This window comes from Labeo rohita, chromosome 22 (genome assembly GCF_022985175.1).
Source record: "Labeo rohita strain BAU-BD-2019 chromosome 22, IGBB_LRoh.1.0, whole genome shotgun sequence".
In the NCBI taxonomy this organism is placed as follows: domain Eukaryota; kingdom Metazoa; phylum Chordata; class Actinopteri; order Cypriniformes; family Cyprinidae; genus Labeo; species Labeo rohita.
The window spans coordinates 52,638,180-52,662,629 of NC_066890.1; the positions used below are offsets into that span (position 1 = coordinate 52,638,180).

At 34.7% G+C, this 24,450-nt stretch overlaps 1 protein-coding gene across 1 annotated transcript; it reads left to right on the forward strand.

The window, feature by feature from the left end:
• Positions 1 to 2,589: 2,589 nt before the first annotated feature.
• LOC127154042 (uncharacterized) lies at positions 2,590 to 20,039 on the forward strand. The gene is made up of 11 exons (XM_051095419.1): positions 2,590 to 2,677; positions 2,911 to 3,225; positions 7,550 to 7,879; positions 8,522 to 8,839; positions 9,169 to 9,498; positions 9,649 to 9,942; positions 10,436 to 10,768; positions 17,771 to 18,097; positions 18,423 to 18,524; positions 18,663 to 18,688; positions 19,816 to 20,039. Exons 1-11 carry the CDS (start codon positions 2,629 to 2,631, stop codon positions 19,900 to 19,902), a joined length of 2,511 nt encoding a protein of 836 aa, XP_050951376.1. The 5' UTR covers positions 2,590 to 2,628; the 3' UTR covers positions 19,903 to 20,039.
• The last annotated feature ends 4,411 nt before the right edge of the window (positions 20,040 to 24,450 follow it).

A 24,450-nucleotide genomic window follows, 5' to 3' on the forward strand; every position in this document is an offset into this window, starting at 1 on the left:
GTCGTGCTGGTGTGGTATGCTAGCTCCATCTTACAAAGACTGCATATAACTATACCGTTACGTTTCTGGCTGTGTTTAAAATATTCCCACACCTTTGAGGTAGGACGGCGAGTTGTTTTCTGATGACATGTATTGCTTGGGAGTGCAGGCTGCTGAACCTGAGAAGTGGACGGAGTTTCGTTATCCATGCTGCTTTGTTTTGGTCGCCCACATGCGTTTGGTGAGTGGGCGTGATGTGTCGACTACTGGATTTGACGTCGACGTTTTTTCAGAACCGAGTCGTCGACGTCATCGACGCGTCGCTGCAGGCCTAGTGAACACACATTCAGAAGAATTGGACAAATTGAGGAGGAGTTTCTACATCTGGAAAAGCTGTTGGAAAAAGAGGAGATCCAGGCAGCAATGGTGTAAAACAACAAACAAACAAAATCTCTCCAAAACAACATTTCCTCACTAGAGCTCTCATCTTTGACAAATTCAGTCATTTACTTTAACTATTATATTGAATTTGTGACTGAACAATGGCTTGTTACATACAGAGAAAGCATGAGCTAATTGAATAGAGTATCTTTGTTATTGTACAAGTACAATAAGATTTAGTTTGAAACTTCCAAATTGATACTAAAGCTCAAAAATACTAATTATTTCAAATTGCAATATAAAATGTTCAATTATAAAAAGTTTGCACTAGTATTAAAATAATGCAAATAGCTAAGATGTGCAATGCAGCATTAAAACCTAACCGGTACAATCAGAAGACATAATGTAATAAAAACAGTAGGGGTGAATAATTATTCCATGTACATTTAAGGTTAATGTGTGTACTGAGTTACATTTTAGTTACAGCAGCTATCACTGTGTTGTTATGAAATTAGTTGTGCCAGACAATTTTGGACACTTTTACACTGACGCATATAATACTTCCTGCCTGACATTGGCATGTGTTATTCAGGTGTCAAAGTTGTGCAGAATTGAATGAAGAAACCTCAAAAACAGTGCCAAAAGGAAGCTGGAAAGGTAAAGTCTTCAAAGTGTGCCACATTAATGAAACATTGTGGTGTCAATACTTAATAAGTTACAGCGCAAATCAGAAATGTAGAAAATAATTATTTTACTGGTCATTTTAAAATGTCAGTGAACTTTGTCCACAATTGTTAAATATCTCAATCTGTATTCTATTTTAGGGTTTTAAAAATTCCCTCATATTCAGACCTTTCTCTCAGTTCTCTCTCAAAAAGCTTTTCTTATGCTATTTGTTTTTTCTTATTTTGCAGATGCAGTGATGACCAACTTGTACTTGAGGAATGCAGTTGGGAAACATTTTATACAAGAAAAAAAAAAAACAATAATTAATAATTTCCTTTGAGTTCACTGTTGGTTGTTTTATTTGTTAAAATAAGTAAACCAACAAATTGATTAATCTTTTTTTAATCTATTTTTTTTTTTACGTTGTCATTTATCCGCAATGTTTTAATGTTAAGTGTGATAACATGCTCTTGATTTGTACTATTTATTTCTTTTAAATATCATAAGGTATTTAATATATATATATATATATATATATATATATATATACATACATAATATTATTATCTTAAGTTGTTAAATTCCATATTTTTTATCATATTTATATTTGAGTGTAATGCATTTATATTTTATTTTGTCATTAATTCTTTTGCATTTTTATAATTTTGTATTGTCTTAAGTTGTTAATGTTATTTTTCTTAATAAAAGCTGTATATGTAGTTTGTTTGGATGGATGGCCATTTTGTTGTGTTTTAGATGTTTATATGTAGGCGTTCATTAGCTGTCTGTTTGATGACTAGTCTATTATTGGACTATGGTTAGACGTCTATTAAATTTTCACTGACAGCCCAAATTCAGTCTTGTTTTAGCCTAGACGCAGATTCAATGTCTATTAGACATTCAGATGTATTCGTTTAATAGTGGTCTAAATGATGTCTAGTCTATTCTAGGTCTATGTTTAGACGTCTATTAAATTTTCACTGACAGCCCAATGACAACCTTATTTTAGCCTAGACGTCTGGGCTGTGTTTCAACAGCTAATAGATGTTTTTAGACCAAAAATTGCTTGCTGGGTTATTGTTTACATTCATCCCCTTTAGTTGCTGTTATAGACAAATGTGACGCAGAAACAAACAAAATTGTTTAAAATATTTGTAACTGTCTCTATGCAGCGAAACTCACTAATTAATAAAACCAAAACTAGACCACGAAGTTGTATCATAAATCTGGTTTCCCAAACAACATGAAACGTATTTAATAGCCTAATAATAAACTACATCGTTCCAAACATCTCTGATTAACATCAGCATTCATCTTAGAAAAATGAAATAAACATTATAAGTTTTCAAAATCGTTAAATAATGAAATTCGCACTGCAAGTTACGAATGAGCAATAACATACTAACGATTCACATTTATACAGCATACAAACAGCCTTAAAATACTTTTGTTTTTATGCAGGTAGATTAAACAACTGCAGGAAACGTGATTGCGTCATCGCGTTACAGTGCGTAAGGAGCATACCTATTGTTACGTTAGCAATTAAAACAGGAAAAATAGCGCTTTTATGCTGGATCTGTATTCATTTGTAGGCAAAGAAATATGAAAATGAAGTTTGTCTCAAAATTGCTCATGTATTTACTTGTGAATGGTAAAGTTACAGTGACGCCAGGTTTCTTTGGTGTACGATTATCAAGTTGCAAAAGGTCTCCCATGACACTCGTATGTTTGTCTGATGAGTGAATGTGTAAAACAATGATATTTGTTTGCATGTGTTAGTCTACATTATGACTGCATTGCGTATACTCACACATCACTTTTTTTTGTTTGTTTGTTTTGTTCGGTTTACGATTGAATGTTCTTTTTTTTTCTCTCTCTCTCCAGTTGTGTCTGATGTTGACACATACACAGCGTTTGTGATAGAGGGAGATTCAGTCACTCTAAACTATGGCATGACAATAATCGAAAAAGATTGGGTTACTTGGAGAATTCACAATCTCATGGCTGGACGCAATGGATATTTCAGGGATATCTGTACAGACGTTCACTCTAAATACCGTAATAATGGACTGAGAGACAGACTGAATGTGAATCAAAATGGATCTCTGAGCACCTCAAGCGCCACAATCACAGACTCTGGAGATTTTCGGATTTTTATTCGCAGAAGAAACAAAGAAGACAGTTCTGTTGTTGATTGTGGTGAGTCATGTTTATAAGCAAGTCATGTAGCCTACATTTAAATCACACCATTAATTTATTCAGAGAAAGACTCTCCTCATGTTAGTGGTGGGCAGAGCGAGGCTTTGTGAAACACTGAAAGGGCTCTCAAGCCTCACGCATTCACCGTGAGACACACGCATTTCAACCAGTTCACAAGCTCTCACGCTGAGAAGTAAGGGAAGTTGTCCCGCTATATAATGTTAATGGCTGATGCGCAGGCTTGCAGAGGGAAGTTCTCTGACGAGTTCATAGCTGTCTTGAGAGTTAAATGCCACCTACCAGCAAATATCAGAAATTATAATTGGTTGTTTTCGGATAAACTACGTGATCCCGCTTCAATCACGTTCGTCACTCGGCAACATGGACACGCACACACGGGATGAGACAAGCGGTGGAATCGGCGCGGGGCTGCCGCTTTCTCTCGCAGTGGAAGCGTTTTGTGCAGTTAAGGCGGTGGTCGTGTTGAGGTCTCGGAGCGGACGTTGCCATTTGTATTTACTAAAAACTAACAAAATGAAGAGAGAGCTGATGCTGAAGCCAAAATCATGCTAAATTATTAGCTCTCCAACAGCTACAAAATATGATATCAATGAGGAAAAATTATTTGTGATGTTTTTCCTGCGTAAAATTGGACACTATAACAATATCAATAAACATTTTTATTATTTCTTTCTTTCTTTTTTTTAAAAGTGTGTTGCCTCAAGGCAACATTGTACCACAACGGACAAAATGAAACATCTGATATTTTCATGCAGAAAAATATTATACTTTTATTTTAAACATCAATTTCTTTAATCAAACATATTTATCACACGTTTGATGTATTGCACATCTCAAATGTAACAAAAAGTAAGATTTTTATACCCACATGTTGCTTTCAGGCAACACTATACCATCGTGGATCACAAGTATAACCAAACTATCATATCTGTTATCATACTAAAACAAAAAATACACACACACACACACACCCACACGCATATTAAATGTATCAGCATTGTGGGGAAGGTTATTTTGAAAAGGTAATAGGTTATAGGGTTACAAGTTACCCTATTTAAAGTGTAGTAAGTAGTGTAACCATTTCAATTGCTTTAAAAGTATGTAACTGATTACATTTAACTACTTTTATACATTTTTAACTAATGTTTTTAAATGTGAATGCTTTTGAAAAGTTTAAAGCAGGCAGGATTAACCTTGTATGTACAGGTGCTGGTCATATAATTAGAATATCTTCAAAAAGTTGATTTATTTCACTAATTCCATTCAAGAAGTGAAACTTGTATAATGTATACATTCATTCCATACAGACTGATATATTTCAAGTGTTTATTTCTTTTAATTTTGATGATTATAACTGACAACTAATGAAAACCCCAAATTCAGTATCTCAGAAAATTAGAATATTGTGAAAAGGTTCAGTATTGAAGACACCTGGTGCCACACTCTAATCAGCTAATTAACTCAAAACACCTGCAAAGGCCTTTAAATGGTCTCTCAGTCTAGTTCTGTAGGCTACACAATCATGGGGAAGACTGCTGATTTGACAGTTGTCCAAAAGACGTCCATTGACACCTTCCACAAGGAGGGCAAGACACAAAAGGTCATTGCAAAAGAGGCTGACTGTTTACAGAGCTCTGTGTCCAAGCACATTTTTATTGTCCATGTGCTAGAAAAAAGTGTACAAGCAATAGGGATAACCGCACCCTGGAGAGAATTGTGAAACAAAACCCATTCAAAAATGTGGGGGGAGATTCACAAAGAGTGGACTGCAGCTGGAGTCAGTGCTTCAAGAACCACTATGCACAGACGTATGCAAGGCATGGGTTTCAGCTGACGCATTCCTTGTGTCAAGCCACTCTTGAACAACAGACAGCGTCAGAAGCGTCTCGCCTGGGCTAAAGACAAAAAGGACTGGACTGCTGCTGTGTGGTCCAAAGTTATGTTCTCTGATGAAAGTAAATTTTGCATTTCCGTTGGAAACCAGGGTCCCAGAGTCTGGAGGAAGAGAGGAGAGGCACAGAATCCACGTTGCTTGAGGTCCAGTGTAAAGTTTCCACAGCCAGTGATGGTTTGGGGTGCCATGTCATCTGCTGGTGTTGGTCCACTGTGTTTTCTGAGGTCCAAGGTCAACACAGCTGTATACCAGGACGTTTTAGAGCATTCATGCTTCCTGCTGCTGACCATCTTTATGGAGATGCAGATTTCATTTTCCAACAGGACTTGACACCTGCACACAGTGCCAAAGCTACCAGTACCTGGTTTAAGGACCATGGTGTCCCTGTTCTTAATTGGCCAGCAAACTCGCCTGACCTTAACCCCATAGAAAATCTAGGGGGTATTGTGAAGAGGAAGATGCGATATGCCAGACCCAACAATGCAGAAGAGCTGAAGGCCACTATCAGAGCAACCTGGGCTCTCATAACACCTGAGCAGTGCCACAGACTGATCGACTCCATGCCACGCCGCATTGCTGCAGTAATTCAGGCAAAAGGAGCCCCAACTAAGTATTGAGTGCTGTACATGCTCATACTTTTCATGTTCATACTTTTCAGTTGGCCAAGATTTCTAAAAATTCTTTCTTTGTGTTGGTCTTAAGTAATATTATAATTTTCTGAGATACTGAATTTGGGGTTTTCATTAGTTGTCAGATATAATCATCAAAATTAAAAGAAATAAACACTTGAAATATATCAGTCTGTATGGAATGAATGTATACATTATACAAGTTTCACTTCTTGAATGGAATTAGTGAAATAAATCAACTTTTTGAAGATATTCTAATTATGACCAGCACCTGTACATTGAGCACTGCTGTTCATTGGCTCATTTGGGGCCAAAATTAATTTAATACATATGAATACATTTGTATTTTTGAAATGTATAAAACATTTTATTTTTATGAATTTTATTTTATATATTTATGTATTTTTATTTATATTATATTTATATTTGACTTTAATCAAATTTACCAGTTGTTATAGTTTGATGGTCAGTTATAAGCAAAAACTGGAGAGAATTGCGTGGGGCCGAAGGGCCGCTGCTGCTACTCCCCTAACAGGTAATCTCACTCCAAACTTTTTCTGAAACTTAAGAGCCCTGACTAAAACAGTCAAAATAAATGTGCCATAGTGATGGGAAAAACGAACCTTTTCGAAGCTTCGAATCAGTTTAACCAATTACTTCGCAAAATGATTCCCTGTTTTAAAGCACTCGAAACACGACACGCTAGTGACACCTACTGATCAAAAGAGTGTAAATGCTTTTAAAAACCCATTGCAAATGTTTTATTGAAAATATCGTACATTAAATACAATAAAATGCCATCAAATATGAAGTGTCTATATTTATTATTATTATTATTATTATATATATATTTTTTTTATTATTAATTTGCAGGGCTTGTTTTGTTTGTTTTATGGAGAGCTTGTATGTAGAGGCCAGTAAAAGACTAACTACTTATAATCCTTTTAATTAGACAAACATCTTTTTAAAAATGTCTACAAATTGACGAAACTGATCCGAGTTTATAAACGCTGGTTCAGTGATTCGCCGCTGGGGCGCATGATTCACTAGTTTACAGAGATTACGTCAGTTTCGCTTCAGCCATCCCTACTTCCTCCCTTATTTTTACTCCTAAGCATTTTAGACATTTCACGTTTCAATTTACCTCATAATTTTGTCAAAGAGCATCGTTTAGTTTGCAGTTAATAATTTTATGGTATGAAAAATAACATTTAGTATTTTTTAAATTAGTTAAGTATCTGAAAGCACACACGTGATGGAGATGATCATCTCTATCACGTGTGTGCTTTCAGATAGAGCACTGTTTACTACACAGAGCCGCTGCGCAAAGCTTAATGTTATTTTCTGTGGTTTTGCGCAGCTTGTCAATGAACTACAGCGCTGTGTATTAAAACTCTGCTCTATCTGTAAACACACACATGATGGAGATTTACTACTGATTACATGACCAGCTTTACTAACAAGATATGCATTGGATATCGCATGTGATTTATCGTGCAGCCCTACTTACCATCTCCAGGTTCTCTGGACATCTGTTTTAGCAGGTCTATTATTTCATCTTCATGACTTTTAGTTAATGAACCACAGTACAAAAATTTGGTGTTAATCAAAAGTATGTTAAATGTGCTCATAATGTGAACTAACAGTCTTTCTTGACTTTCAGTCCAAAGAGCAATGTGAAAGTATCCTTTTAATCCATAGTTAGTTCATGTTGTGTGACTTTTTTTTTTTTTATCCTCTTAGTAAAAAGATTTATAGTAGCTGTTGGTTTGTGTTTCAGGTGTTCCTGCTGTTGAACAAGATGAAATGAAGAGAAAGTCAGTGATGGAGGGAAAATCTGTTACTTCAGGCACCTGTGTAAAAAAAACCCCAAATAATTCAATAACATGGTATTTTAATGACATTCTCCTCGCTGAAATCACTGGAGATCGGAGTAAAATTGGTGCAGATGTTCAGTGTGATGCTGCTGGGAGAAACAGACTACAACTGGATAATCAGACTGGATCTCTGACCAGCACAAACACCAGAATCACAGACTCTGGACAATATAAACTGGAGATCAGAAGTAGCAGATTCAGCTTCATTAGGAGCTTCAGTGTTTCTGCCACTAGTGAGTATAATTAATTCATGACACTTAATATTTCTTAAGGACCTTAAGGTTTATTTATTTATTTATTTATTTATTTTTATTTAATACAAATCTGTCTATTATGCTATCAAAGCTAATGGAAGTTCAATGAAATAACTGGCGTGTTGAATAGTGCACTCTAGGTTAATACCAATATAAACCTAACTATTAATTTATTTATAAAAAACGCAGTTTTCGCTGCAATAAATACAGAAGTCACTGTAAAAAAATAAATAAATAAATATATATATATATATATATATATATATATATACACTACTGTTCAAAAGTTTGGGGTCAGTAAGACTCTTTCATGATTCTTTCATGAATAACAAGTTTAAAAAGTACAGTGTTTATTCAAAATATAAATATTTTATAACAATATAAATTATTTATTATTAACTTTTAATAAACTTTTAATTGTTAACTTAATACATCCTTGGTGAATAAAAGTATTAATTTCTTAAAAAAAAAAAAAAAAAAAAAAAAACAATAAAAATGTACTGACCCCAAACTTTTGAACGGTAGTGTGTATATATATATATATATATATATATATATATATATTATGAATCCAGACATTTTTGGTTTAGCTTGTAATTACTTGTTGTTGTGTTGGTTCAGATGGAGAGCCAGTGTCAGTTTCAGTGATGGAGGGAGATTCGATCATTCTAAAATCTGGTATTAAAACACATCTACAAGAAAACATTAGATGGATTTTTAATGACACTCTCATTGCTGAAATAACTGGAGATCAAAGTAAGATCTGCACAGATGTTCAGTGTGACGATGCTGATGAGAGATTCAGAGAGAGACTGAAGGTGAATCATCAGACTGGATCTCTGACCATCATGAACATCACAAACACAGACATTGGATGTTATAAGCTGCAGATTATCAGAGAAAGAATCCATGAAAAGCCCTTCAGTGTTCCTGTTAATGGTGAGTCTTTATGTCTATACAGTATTTAGAGAATTTCTTCAAAAACGCATTTACTGTTAAAGTGGAATACATTTTGTTCACTATGACGTACTGTAAAACATTTAGTTTTAGATTTAAATTTTTATCAGTAAGATGAACATTTCTCATCATATCATCTCTAACTCTAGCTTTATTTTATATATATTTTTAAGTTAATCAGGAATCCAAAGTGCAGAGGACTTGATGGAAAATATTCTTTAAAAAAATAGTGGGCAAATGTTGCTTTTCAGACTGAAAATTTAAATTTTAATGTTTTCTTGTCTTCAATCAGCTGTTGGTTTATGTTTCAGATGTTACTTCAAAGAAAGTAGATGAAATAAAGAAAATGTCAGTAAAGGAAGGAGAATTTGTTACTTCAGGCTGTGATGTTGCAAAAAAAACAAATAATTTGATTAGATGGTATTTTAATGACACTCTCATCGCTAAAATCAAAGGAGATGTCCAAAAGATCTGTACAGATAAACAATGTAAAGAGAAATTCAGAGACAGACTAAAGGTTAATAATCAGACTGGATCTCTGACCATCACAAATACCAAAACCACAGACTCTGGACTTTATAAACTACAGATCATCAGCAGCAGAATCAGCATCAAAAGGAGCTTCAGTGTCAATGTAGCTGGTGAGTATCATGATATATATTGTTTAAACATGCGTTTGTCTGAAGAAGGAATGTTCTTCTAGTGTTTGTTTGCATGTGTTACATTATGAATCTGGACATATTTGAAACAATGGTTCACATTTTCCTTTCTTGTGTCTGGTGTTTGTGCAGGTTGGGTGCTAGTATCAAAGAAGGAAGGAGATTCAGTCATTATAAACACTGGTGTTAAAACAAACCAAAAGGAAAAGATTCAATGGTATTTTATTGATACCCTCATTGCTGAAATCACTGGAGATCTCCGTAAGATCTGTACTAATGTCTGCTGTCAAGAGAGATTCAGAGACAGACTGAATGTGGATGAGTTTGGATCTCTGACCATCATGAACATCATAACTAAAGATGCTGGAGTTTATAAACTAAAGATCAATGGCAGCCTCGTAAAAATCTTCAGTGTTTCTATCGCTAGTGAGTATAATTTCATGATGATGCTCAGTAATATCTGTCTTTTATCTCATATGTGTCCGGTTAATATGCAACCAATTTGCTTTCATCTACTTTCAAGTCAAGGCATTTGTGCATAAATTGATCAGTGTAAATTGAATGTGATGCGAGTTTTTTTTTTTTTTTCTGCCAAATTAATAGAAATGTAAACGAAAAACAGGTTATCTATGCGGTTATTTATTTCAACAGTAGGACTACAAATAAAAAATATATTTGTAGAAAAACATAACACTGTATCTTAAAGTGGTGGAAAACAGCACAATTATCTGAAGTATTAATACGTGTATTATTTATCTATGTAATATGCATGGGTTGCATGATGATTAATGAGCATGTTTACACCTGGTCACTCCATGCGTTTTCTCTGTAAATGATCTCTGAAACCACTTGAGGAAGTGATTCCCTGTTGTTGTTGTTGTTTTTTTGACTTGTAATGAACTGTTGATTGCTTCTTCAGGTTTTTCTGTTGGTTCAGATGAAGTATCAGTGAAGGAGGGAGTGGATTCTGTCACTCTACACACTGATGTTGAAAGAAACCAACAAAAAGATATTATATGGCGTTTTAATGACAGTCTCATCGCTGAAATCAGTGGAGATCTCAGTTATATTTGCTCAGATATTCAGTGTAATACAAATACTGAGAGATTCAGAGGTAGACTAAAACTGGACAATCAAACTGGATCCCTGACCATCACAAACATCAACACCACAGACTCTGGAATTTTTAAACTACAAATCATTAACAACAACAGCAGGAGCATCCAAAGGAATGTCAGCATTACGGTCACTGGTGAGTCATTATGTTTTAAAGCAAGTCCTAAAGTTACTCCACCCCTAAATTAAAATTTTGTCATTTATCACATACCCACATGTCGTTCCAAACCCATAAAAGCTCTGTTCATTTTCGGAATACAATTTAGGATAGATTGGATGAAAAGCGGGAGGCTTGTGATTGTCCCACTGACTGCCAAGTGAGTAACACTCAAGGCCCAGAAAAGTATGAAGACATTGTCAAAATAGTCCAACTGCCATTGGTGGTTCAATCAGAATTTTTTGAAGCAACGAAAACACTTTTTGTGCGCAAAAAAAAAAAAAAAAAAAAAAAAAAAAAATATATATATATATATATCTCAAACTTTTTCTATTCGCCTCTGTGACACTTCCTGCAAGCGTGTTCATGAGTTCACCAGTAGACCAAGACGCATGCGTACAGACGAAACACGCCTCAGACCAGCGTGCGCCATGACCTGCTATCCACCTTTTTCAATGCAGAAGTAAGCTGTTTTCTGGTAATGTGTTAGACGTCTGGTTCATAATTCACTATAGGGAAATAATGAGAAGAATATTGAAGTGCAGTAAACGGTAAAACAGTTTGCACTACAAACCAGTGTGTTCATAATTAAGATAATACATTAAAGTAATGTAAGACACACCAGTTTGCAATATCAAGCAGCAAAACGAGCTTTTTGTGCAGCTAAAAAACACAAAACACAAAAAAATTACAAATGGCTGCACCCACTCTTATGGGAAAAAAAAGGTGGATATTGATGGCCACTTTCGAAGCACTGTTTCATGAAGCTTCAAAACCTTTGTAAATCAATTGTTTCGAAACAGTGGTTCGGAGAGTGTAGCAAACTTCTAAAGTCATGTGATTTACTGTTTCGAAACGTTTTGAAATTTTAGTGGTTTGCTCAGTGGCGAACCACTAAAACCACTTTTTACCTGATCTAGGATTTGTTTTCTTGAATTTTAAACGAGACATTTGTGTAATTAAAAGGATTAAAAGTATAACTGACTCTTGCTGGCCTCTAATACAATCTCCCCATAAAACAAACAAAACCATATATTATACATACACTTCATATTTATTGGTATTTTATTATTTTTATTGTATATAATGAACTATACTTTCAACAAAACATTTGCAATGGGTTTTTTAAAGCTGTTTTTATCCATGTTTTGTTGCATTTACACACTTGTGACCAGCAGGTGTCACTATCGTGTGCTGTTTCCTACGGAGCCCCTTAAGGGACATGGTGGTGAAAAAAATCAGAGTGAGTGAAAAAAAAATCAGGGTGGGAGGAAAAATATTTTTCAGATTTTTTTTCGTTCTCTCGCAAAACTTTTGCGTTCTCTCGCAAAACTTTGCGTTCCCTCGCAAAACTTTTGCGTTCTCTCGCAAAGATTTTTGCGTTCCCTCGCAAAACTTTTGCGTTCTCTCGCAAAGATTTTGCGTTCTCTCGCAAAGATTTTTGCGTTCCCTCGCAAAACTTTTGCGTTCTCTTGCAAAACTTTGCGTTCCCTCGCAAAACTTTTGCGTTCTCTCGCAAAGATTTTTGCGTTCCCTCGCAAAACTAGTTGAGTTCGGACAAACACTATCTGTTAACTTTACAGCTTGTAGTGGTTCCTACATTGCACGTTTGCAATTGAGCGACTTATAGAGTTTGATTCTGAACTTGGACTCAAGTAGGCTATTATATAAATACATCAAGTCACGATTTTGGGACATTCTAAAATGTAAAACACTGTAGGACCAAGTTCAGTACACACCTTATATACCAGAATAGCTCAGTATATAAACGTAACCCGCTAAATTGCACGTTAAGCCTATCCCCCAGAAATAAAACTTAACGGGATAATATATATATATATATATATATATATATAAAAGGCCGAACTCAGTATACAGTTTGTTATACATTTTAAATGTAGGAAAGCAGGTAAGCCCCGAATATGAACAGAAAGCTCTAAATTGCATGTTAAGCCTTTTCCTCGCATAAAGAAAACGCGGCTTTATGAAGACGTTGATAAAAAAAGACCAAATATGGAATTATTAAAAATATATCCAATGTACCTTAGCTTAATATAAGAAGACAATGATATAAAAAGCCAACATTTTATGTTTTATTAAAAATAGGCAATTAATGAAGTAATCCATTAAACTAGTGGTTCTCAAACGTTCCAGTAGGTGGCGGCATGTCACTGTCTTAATGAGCAAGGCGTCGCGTCATTCATTCATTCGTTCAATAACTAAGCAAATGGTTGTAGTTATGAATGGGTGATTAATCACGGACTCTCCGAATGGTTCAAAGCTGCAGATTAATTCAGAAAGGAAACACCGCTGTTGCTTGGAGACACGCCAGTTCTGTTGCGGATTTCTTTGGAACTATTATTATTTCGTTAAATATAACAAACATCATGTGTTTAAAATGTAGGCTACATTTAAAATGTCACTTAATATTACCCTGTTTGTTGAACTGCTATATAAAATAAATGTTGCATTTGCAGTCGTTTGGATATTGCATTCTCCTATTTTACATGAAAAACAATAACTCGCACAGGGTATTTTTCTGTATGGAAGAGAGTTTTTATATTTTTTATATATATTTTTTTACAGTTTTTATATTTCAGCTATTTGATCGCGCCGGCGCCTCGCAGCCTGTTCATTATTAAAATAATACACAGAATCACCCAAACAGATACAAAGTTACACTAGTCAATTTAAATAGTCTGTATTAGTCTGTGCCGTACAGCGTGAGCACCGGTCCAATCCACTGCGGCACATTTTTGTTCACTATGATTTTTTCATGTCGATATTGGAACGTACAAAACCCGGTTAATTTAATGGTTTAGCTGCAAATACATTGCGAATATGGAAACATTTGGATTTGTGCTGAAGGAGAGCCATACGTGAGCCCATACTTTCAGTTTCGCTTTAAATTATTTATTTTAGTTTATTTATAGCTATAAGCTTATACCTATTATTATATACTGCATTATATTATATTTATTCGTTAAAAATGAATAAGTTATAGTTTTTTGGTTTTGGTTTTTGGTCTGTTCTGAATACGGTTAAATTTAAAGGATTTGCTGTGGAGTGCGGCGGACTAAAATAGCCTAGGCTATATGTGTTTATAATGTTGGTATTATAACACGCTGTAGGCCTGCTGGTAGTATTATTTCTGAATAAAATGGGACTAATAGGCTACGTGACTTATTTGTTTTATTTTTCCTTTCAAAAACTTATTATAATTTTTTTTTTTTAACAAGCAGCAAACAAATTAACCATGGTTACTATACGTAAACCATTGTAACTACAAATACCATCTTAATTCGTCCATTAGCTTCCCTTAAGCGTTTTCTGTATCCTAAAGGTTTTCTGTGGGGAGAAAAGACATTAGCAAGTTGCATTTATGACTGCTTTATTGAGAGTAATGCTAAGGGTATTAATATTAAAATTTTTATTAGTATGAATAGCATTTATTAATACCGAATTGGGCCTCCGCTGCCACTGTTTTAGTACATTAATTTACATTAAGCGTTTTAGGATTTTCCCAAATCGTGCCTGAAACTATAAGCAATTAAATGACTGTATTTCTATAATAGGCCACTTGAGTTCAAGTTCAGTATAAAACTTATATGAACCGCTCCGTTGTGAACATACTGAGCTGAGTAAACAGGAAGTGTTTGTCCGAACCCAACCGGTTTTGCGAGAGAACGCAAAAGTTTTGCGAGGGAACGCAAAAATCTTTGCGAGAGAACGCAAAAGTTTTGCGAGAGAACGCAAAAGTTTTGCGAGGGAACGCAAAAATCTTTGCGAGAGAACGCAAAAGATTTGCGAGGGAACGCAAAGTTTTGCGAGAGAACGCAAAAAAATCTGAAAAATATTTTTCCTCCCACCCTGAATTTTTTTTCACTCACTCTGATTTTTTTCACCACCATGTCCCTTAAGGGGCTCCGTAGGCAGCGGAGGCCCAATTCGGTATTAATAAATGCTATTCATACTAATAAAAATTTTAATATTAATACCCTTAGCATTACTCTCAATAAAGCAGTCATAAATGCAACTTGCTAATGTCTTTTCTCCCCACAGAAAACCTTTAGGATACAGAAAACGCTTAAGGGAAGCTAATGGACGAATTAAGACGGTTTTTGTAGTTACAATGGTTTACGTATAGTAACCATGGTTAATTTGTTTGCTGCTTGTTTTAAAAAAAATAAATAATAAGTTTTTGAAAGGAAAAATAAAACAAATAAGTCACGTAGCCTATTAGTCCCATTTTATTCAGAAATAATACTACCAGCAGGCCTACAGCGTGTTATAATACCAACATTATAAACACACATAGCCTAGGCTATTTTAGTCCGCCGCACTCCACAGCAAATCCTTTAAATTTAACCGTATTCAGAACCAAAAACCAAAACCAAAAAACTATAACTTATTCATTTTTAACGAATAAATAGTAGTATATAATAATAGGTATAAGCTTATAGCTATAAATAAACTAAAAGAAATAATTTAAAACGAAACTGAAAGTATGGGCTCATGTATGGCTCTCCTTCAGCACAAATCCAAATGTTTCCATATTCGCAATGTATTTGCAGCTAAACCATTAAATTAACCGGGTTTTGTACGTTCCAATATCGACATGAAAAAATCATAGTGAACAAAAATGTGCCGCAGTGGATTGGACCGGTGCTCACGCTGTACGGCACAGACTAATACAGACTATTTAAATTGACTAGTGTAACTTTGTATCTGTTTGGGTGATTCTGTGTATTATTTTAATAATGAACAGGCTGCGAGGCGCCGGCGCGATCAAATAGCTGAAATATAAAAACTGTAAAAAAATATATATAAAAAATATAAAAACTCTCTTCCATACAGAAAAATACCCTGTGCGAGTTATTGTTTTTCATGTTTAAAATAGGAGAATGCAATATCCAAACGACTGCAAATGCAACATTTATTTTATATAGCAGTTCAACAAAAAGGGTAATATTAAGTGACATTTTAAAAGTAGCCTACATTTTTAAACACATGATGTTTGTTATATTTAACGAAATAATAATAGTTCCAACGAAATCCGCAACAGAACTGGCGTGTCTCCAAGCAACAGCGGTGTTTCGTTTCTGAATTAATCTGCAGCTTTGAACCATTCGGAGAGTCCGTGATTAATCTCCCATTCATAACTACAACCATTTGCTTAGTTATTGAATGAATGAATGAATGAATGAGGCGACGCCTTGCTCATTAAGACAGTGACATGCCGCCACCTACTGGAACGTTTGAGAACCACTAGTTTAATGGATTACTTCATTAATTGCCTATTTTTAATAAAACATAAAATGTTGGCTTTTTATATCATTGTCTTCTTATATTAAGCTAAGGTACATTGGATATATTTTTAATAATTCCATATTTGGTCTTTTTTTTAATCAACGTCTTCATAAAGCCGCGTTTTCTTTATGGGAGGAAAAGGCTTAACATGCAATTTAGAGCTTTCTGTTCATATTCGGGGCTTACCTGCTTTCCTACATTTAAAATGTATAACAAACTGTATACTGAGTTCGGCCTTTTATATATATATATATATATATATATATATATATATATATATATATATATATATATATCCCGTTAAGTTTTCTTTCTGGGAGATAGGCTTAACGTGCAATTTAGCGGGTTACGTTTATATACTGAGCTATTCTGGTATATAAGGTGTGTACTGAACTTGGTCCTACAGTGTTTTACATTTTAGAATGTCCCAAAATCGTGACTTGATGTATTTATATAATAGCCTACTTGAGTCCAAGTTCAGAATCAAACTCTATAAGTCGCTCAATTGCGAACGTGCAATGTAGGAACCACTACAAGCTGTAAAGTTAACAGATAGTGTTTGTCCAAACTCAACTAGTTTTGCGAGGGAACGCAAAAATCTTTGCGAGAGAACGCAAAAGTTTTGCGAGGGAACGCAAAAGTTTTGCGAGGGAACGCAAAAATCTTTGCGAGAGAACGCAAAAGTTTTGCGAGAGAACGCAAAAGTTTTGCGAGGGAACGCAAAAGTTTTGCGAGAGAACGCAAAAAAATCTGAAAAATATTTTTCCTCCCACCCTGATTTTTTTTTCACTAACTCTGATTTTTTTCACCACCATGTCCCTTAAGGGGCTCCGTAGTTTCCTGCACTTTGAAACAGTGAATCATTTTGCGAGGCAATTGGTTCAAATCGAAGCTTAGAAAAGGTTACTTAGTCCTATCACTAACCTGCTAACGTAGAGGCCAGTGTACAAACAGAGCGTGATCTGAGGCGCGCTCGTCTGAAGCTGCTGTCACACTGCACTTTTCGTTCATACGCATGCGAATGCGTCAGAACGGAAAAGCAAGCCGGTGCTAAAAGTTTTCGCATTTCGCTGCATTCCAAAGTTCAAGCTTGGTGAACTCTGGAGTATGCAGCGCTGCAGGAAAGTGTAGCAGATTGTATGTTTTTTTTTTTTTTTTTTTTTTTTTTTTTTTTTTTTTTATTTTAGATGTAACTAATGAACGCGCTTACAGGAAGTGTTATGCAGGAGAAGAAAATTAATAAAGTCGATATTTTGTTTTCTTTGTGCACAAAAAGTGTTCTCGGCACTTTATAAAATTCAGATTGAACCACTGATGGTATATGGACTATTTTGACGATGTTTTTCATACTTTTCTGGGCTATGACAGTGTTAATTATTTGGCAGTCAATGAAACAGTCACAAGCCTCCCCTCATTCCAAAAATGTTTTAATTTGTGTTCCGAAGATAAAGTTTTCATGGGTTTGGAAGGACATGGTCATTAATGTCTTTAATGACAAAATTTTCATTTTGGGGTGGAGTAACCCTTTAAATCACATCATTATTGTGTATTGATCTTTTTTTTTTTGCAGTGACACACTTACGGACTGAAAGCTTGAAAATGTTCTCTCATTTTGTTTAGATTGTTGTTTTCAGCAAAAGATCCTCTAGCAGCTGTTGGTTTGTGTTTCAGGTGTTTCTGCTGATGAACAAGAAAAAATGAAGAGAAAGTCAGTGAAAGAGGGGGAATCTGTCACTTTAGACACCATAGTAATAATAAGCAAACCAAATAATTTATTGTGGCTTTTTAATGAAACTTGCATCGCTGAAATCAATGGAGCGCAAAGCAAGATCGGTACAAAAGATCAGGAAGATTTGAGACTGGCAGTGGATCGTCAGACTGGATCTCTGACCATCAAAAACACCAAAATCACAGACTCTGGAGTTTATAAACTACAGATCACCAGCAACAGCGTAATTCGAATCACCAGTGTCAAAAGCTACAGTGTTACTGTCACTGGTGTGTATCATTTATTCATTCAGTGCATTTTCCCTTGAGCAGGTTTACAGTCCAGTTTGGAATGTATAAATTAATTTTTCATTGTGGTTGACTTAAAAACTCTGTAAATTAATTTAAATTTAGCTAAAAAAATTTAGTAAACAAGTTTCAGTATTTTAGAGTTAGTCAGGTGAATCCAGCAATCGCTTTAACTGTCAAATTGGACAAATTGAACATTGTCTTAAACTTGGGCTGTAAACATGCTTTCCTCCCCCTCACGTCAATGTTATCATATTATAATCAGATTATCAGTTGCTCAGTTATAATTATGACTCTATGTTTTCAGCTGACCTAACAGGAATATATACAGCTGTTTATGGTGTTCTTCTGCCGATAGTCACATCTGCTGGTTTAATTTACTCTTGCAAGTGCTATTCAAGAAGGAGATGTGAGTATTACATACAGCTGATTTAATAAGATGGAAATTTGAGATTTGATGTGTAGAAATTATATTTAAAAATATGCATTTTTACACCAGTTAACTAAAGTAATGTGTGTTTAATTTGAGTTATTACTGTTCTAACAGACATCAAGACTCAGCGCAGACATCAGGTGAGATACGATGTGAACTGAATCTGTCTTACAGGAAAATAAATATATAAATAAATAAATATTGCTTAGAAATAATTTTCTAGAAATGCCAGTAATAACTCACTCATCAGGACAGCACTGCTCTCATGGTGTTGTACTTTATAATAAAACAGTGGTGTGGTTAAATGATATGATGTAACTGTATTCATTTATTACATGATCAGAATTATATTTATTATTTATAAACTGTTATGATAGTGTAAAATAAATGTTTCCCACTTTTATCACCACAGACATTTTCAACTGCATCAGTAGGAGTAACAATAAGTTCAAACAATAATTAAAAAAAAAAAAAAAATCATAAAAAATATTTATTATACTATAAATAAAATATACATTTAAAAAAATACAGTGTGCATACACTGTAAAAAAGTTTTTTTGTTGAGTCAACTTAAAATAAAGTTGATTTGTTGAGTCAACTTAAAATAATTTGTAACCTGGCTGCCTTCAAATTTTAAGTTCAGTCAACTCAAACAAAGTTTATTCAACTTGAAAAGTTAAATTATACTAAGTGACAACTTGTAGAATCAACTTATAGAGTTGAATCAACTTAAAATTTTAAGGCAAATGGGTTACTTTCCCATCTGTTAAGTTAAGCAAACACAAATATCTAAGTTGTTACTTAGTACAACTTATTTCAAGTTGACTAAACTTATTTTAAGGCAGCAGGGTAACAAATTATTTTAAGCTGACTCAACAAATTGTGTTTTTTATTTTTTTGCAGTGTATTGTCACGCCCCTGTGGACTGTTTTGTTGGTTTAGCCCTTCTGTGCCCTTATATGGTCTTTCCTGTTCCGTTTCTTGTTATGTCGTCATTGGTTAATATTCTTCACCTGTCTGTGTCTCGTTAGCTACCCTTTATAAGTTTCATTCAGTTCCTTTGTCGCTGTCTGATCTTAATGTTATGTTGGAGTGTGTCCTCTGCTGTTCCTCGTCCTCAGCTCCTTCCTACGTCTCCTCGCTACACACGACCCTGACATGTATAAGGCCTTAGTGACATTATAAAGCCTATAAACCATTTAAATGTTTAATACATTATCTAATTATCAGTTTCTTTTATCTTTTTTTTTTTTCTGTTTTTCAACAGGCAAATGGTGATGAAGACTCATTCTTAGATCAGACTGATGCTGCATTGGCAAACACTTCTTATGAAATGAGTGAGACATTAACATAACCTTATTTTTTATTTGGATATTTGGATACAACATTGAGATGAGTTGGGAAAGAAGAGAAGTGGATAAAGCTCTTTCTCAAGGAGAAATAGTTTAATGATTATAGCAACATTTTAGCAATCGGTACCTATATCATTCATTAAACACTAAATGGAACTATATCAATATGCTGTATTATTGACAAAAAAAAAAAAAACACTAAAATTAAGTTTTAAAAATTAAAACATTTATTAAGCATATAGCGTTAGTTCTGGCAGGTCACATGAGTCAAGTTCGCATCAGCTGACTCTCAGCTGATGACTATAGGAATTTGACATCTATCATGGCATTCCTGTATAAGCTCTATTCAGTATTATTCAGCAGTTCTGTCACTTGCTCAGGAGCAAAACACCCTCCTCCATCCCCAACTCTTCCTTTTGCCACTGTTTTGACACTGGGCAGGGAGTTTTTTACCCAGAACAGAACCATGCTGCCAAACCAAACTGTATGCTAACTGTCTATCATTTTGATGACGGTGGTCCTGACAGAACTAAAATCCTGTTTTACATTTGTCACAGAAAAAAAAAGCATTTTAAATATATAACGAGAGGAATATCCCTGATGAAACACCAGTGTGCTGTTATTCCTAACATTAACGTTGCACTAAACTGGTGCTTTTAGTTGGAATCTTTTATAAAATTGATGAAGCACTTTTCATATGTTTGTTTGTGGTGTCGTAATTTGTGGTTAAAGGTTGAAGGTATCACCATAGTGTTTATCATCAAAATGCTTAATCTCAGGAACTGAACCTGTTGTAATGGAAACCGCAATAATAACAGGACTAGGACAAAATGAGAAATAGTCTTTTTTTAATTGTTATATATTTTCTACATCTGTTACTTGAAGCTGCATGTGCCTTTATTGGTTTGCAGGTTTTGAAAAATAAGTTTATTACCAAATTGTTAATTAACCCTTTCACGCGTTCTTGGCTGGTCCCTGAAGCTTATGATCACACCGGTGTGATTCGAACGTTCAGCGCGTCACGTGATCAACTGCTGAATTCAAATCTGCTTTGGCGCTTTGGCTGGCGCAGAGCCAGATCGGAAGTGCTGAGCGCTTGTCATATTATCACAACTATTCTGTGTTTTCAATCATAAAATGCTTATTTTAGGTTCCAGACATTTAAATACACATAAGTCCTAGTAAAACGATGCATTTATAGTTAGCCGTTGTATATGGAAGCAGCAATAATGATCATTACAAATGTTATCTGACGACATGTTTTATTGATATCCTATACACATTGTGTAGGTAACTATAAAGTTTACTCTGTTCTTCTCCAAGCTCACCAGAGACTTATTTTAATGTTTTTTCGGGAGGAGAGGATGAATTTGCGTTTTGTAAATCCCACAGCTCGGATTAACCGCGAACTAACATGGCGGCGCCCATCACTCGGCATAGATGAACTAACACGCTCATTATGAGAGTGTTTAAACCTCCAAATACATTTACTTGCACATATTTCAAAAACGGAATATCAGATATTTCATAATACAGTGAGCACATTTGTGAATATTAATAATAAAAAGGGAAAAACGATATAAAAGTGATACATGTGTCATACAGCTATTGTGGCTGCGTTGTGTCACGTGACAAACACGACGCGTCGCCATGGAAACAATAAGGCTATACGTTCTAAATAACGGTCGCCTAAAAAAACTCACCCTGGGGGCTCAGCTAGAATATTTTAATCTCACGTGTGAAAGGGTTAACAATGATATGCACTTTGTATTATAATGTTCAGAGGTTTGTTGCTTAACCCTGAATGTATTTGTTGGTAAAATTGTACTTCCTTTGTAAAATGTTTTTCTTTTAACTTTGTAATGAAAGTGTTGTAAGTTGTAACAGTCTGCTTCTTATGAATATGTTTAGCTTTTTAAGCTGAAGTTTAGAAGAACAGTGGGATTTAGTAGGTGGGATTTTTAATGGTTCTGTTTTGTATGTTATTTCAGTAAGTATAAAGTACTGTAATATGCCAAACACCTCAGCAAAAACCTGTACTGCACCCTCAGCAAAAGACAAAAGATGTGCCTTTCAATATTTTTAGAAACATTTTCCCTTTTGGTTTTCTTTTGCAGCGTCCAAAAAAATGTGCTTTAATGCACTCTAAAGCTGCTTTGACACTATCTGTACTGTATAAAGCACTATATAAATAAAGGTGACTTGACTGGACTTGCAAAAGCACTGTTAGCATTCCTTGTGGTGCTATTTACCATGTCAATGGATTTAGAGTCCAAAGCCTAAATTCTGAGTTATGCCATTAGAAGGACCCCATTAGAAGACTCACTCTGTGGCAAAATTAATATTTAAATATTTAAAGTTAAGCTTTTTAGAATTTTAGTTGGGATTGGACACTGTGGTGGCCACTACATTAAACTAATAAAAAAACATTAAATTAAATGATGAGAGCAAAACATCCTGAAAGAGAGTAATTGAAAACAAAACCAAAATGTGTGAAACAAACAGTGAACATGTAGAGAATAGGAATCTGTAAAGAGGTACCAGGATAACATGGAGTATTGTGGATCTGCTGAACAATCCGCTAAACAAAACAAATCAAAAGAAATAAAGAAACACATCGTAAATAGCTGTCTGTCAACATTGAAATAAAACGGCACAGTTTATCTGTCTTATCAGATATGCACACCGTATTTTTAACTGAATAATTAAAAACAGGTTTATTCCCTGCTTCCAGTTAACAAGAAATTCAAATGGTTTCCACTACAAATACCATTAGGCTACAAATATTACAACCCATCAACTATTAACAACTAAAACCACATTTAGTTTTAACAACACCAATAGAAGGTGACAAATTATAAGGAACTATTACAGTTAAAACTAACACAATTTCCATTATAAAACCATTATAAATTCTATGATGTTTTTTTTTTCTTTCCTGACATGCTCCTATTCTCAACGATAAAGTCAAACTGGATGCATTTTTGCTTTTTAGACAGAAATTCATTGATTATTTGTGTTTTGCTCGACCACTGTAAGACATTTATTTGTTGTAATCTCTCTTCTGGTCAACGACAAGTATAAATCGCCAGATTTTCACAGCACTTTGCTATTTTGCTGCTGGGGAGAGCTATTTCGCACACCGGACAAAAAGCTCAAAAGCAGGGTAGGCTGAGTACATTTGAAACATGTGTACAGTTGAAACACCTTAAATAACTTGCATATACAGGAACCCAGAGCCATGATTTTTGCTCCACACATGTGTATTAGTGTTCTCTTTAATTGTGGGAAATATAAAATGTGTGTGTCTTTCCATTCCGAAGATATCAGCAATTTTTTTTCCCCATGGTGAGATTTTCATTTTACCATGTCTTTTCCACAATTAATAACTTATTATTATTTTATGATTGTTAAATTTAACATATATCATTGCAAATGTTACTCTGTGCTCTAAAAATAGGCATCATTTATGACATTGTGCCATGCAAGGTCTTTTTATAATCTAGACCCAGATAGCACACGTACAACTGCAAGATGTCTGCTAAAGATCTCTTGATCTGGCAAGCATCCCCTGATAGCACACATAAATCTTGTAGATGTCTATTTGACGTCTGCAAGACATGTGCACGATGTAGTTTGCTCATCTGCAATACGTCTATTGGACGTTTCATATCAAATGTCAAATAGACGTCTATTAGATGTCTTTAAGACGTTTATGATTTAGAACGTATGTAAAACTGACATATTACAGACGTCTGCCAGATGTTTGTACACAGCAGATGCTTTCCAGATCAAGAAATCTTTAACAGACCTATGCTTTATTACACAAAGAAATTAAGTCATTAAAATGCATTTATAACTTACCAATAAGATGACAGCAGCACAGACAGAACAAAATTATTGTATCAAACATTTTCTTCAGTTGTTCAGTGAAAGGTCTGATCTTCATCTGCTGATAACACTCAAACTGTTCTTCCAGTGTGAATCCTCCCACAACAAAGTTTGACCCACCTCGTTCACATGCACACACACTGTATGTGTGGGTTGGTGTATAGTTTTATATATATATATATATATATATATATATATTTTTTTTTTTTTTTTTTACGTCATCTGTTCATAAGGTTTGAAAACATTCTTAACTTACGTAATTTAACATTGATAATTTTGACAGTCTGTCTTCAATATGTTATTCATTACAGTTATGTAGCGCTTTTCTGGGTGTTCAAAGCAATTTACATGTAGTAGTAAAAGAGTGGAGTATTGTGTGAACATTGGATTAGTCAACCTATATTTCATGGTAAAATAAAGCTTATGGGATTTAAAATGTTTTACAGTCATTCAGTGTAACTGTAATACAGATGTGCGGGAGGCTTATCTTCTGAGACAAACTGAAAGCTGCTGTGGTTGGGTTTATTCAGAAATGTGGTTTGAGCTGCTGAGTGGCCAGTCAGCTTGTGCGTGAGCACCGGCATGGCCATTTGTTTGATGTTTGTTTAGTTTGTAGGTGAAGGGGTTCTTCCTTTCCTGAACATCACAGTTTATGATTT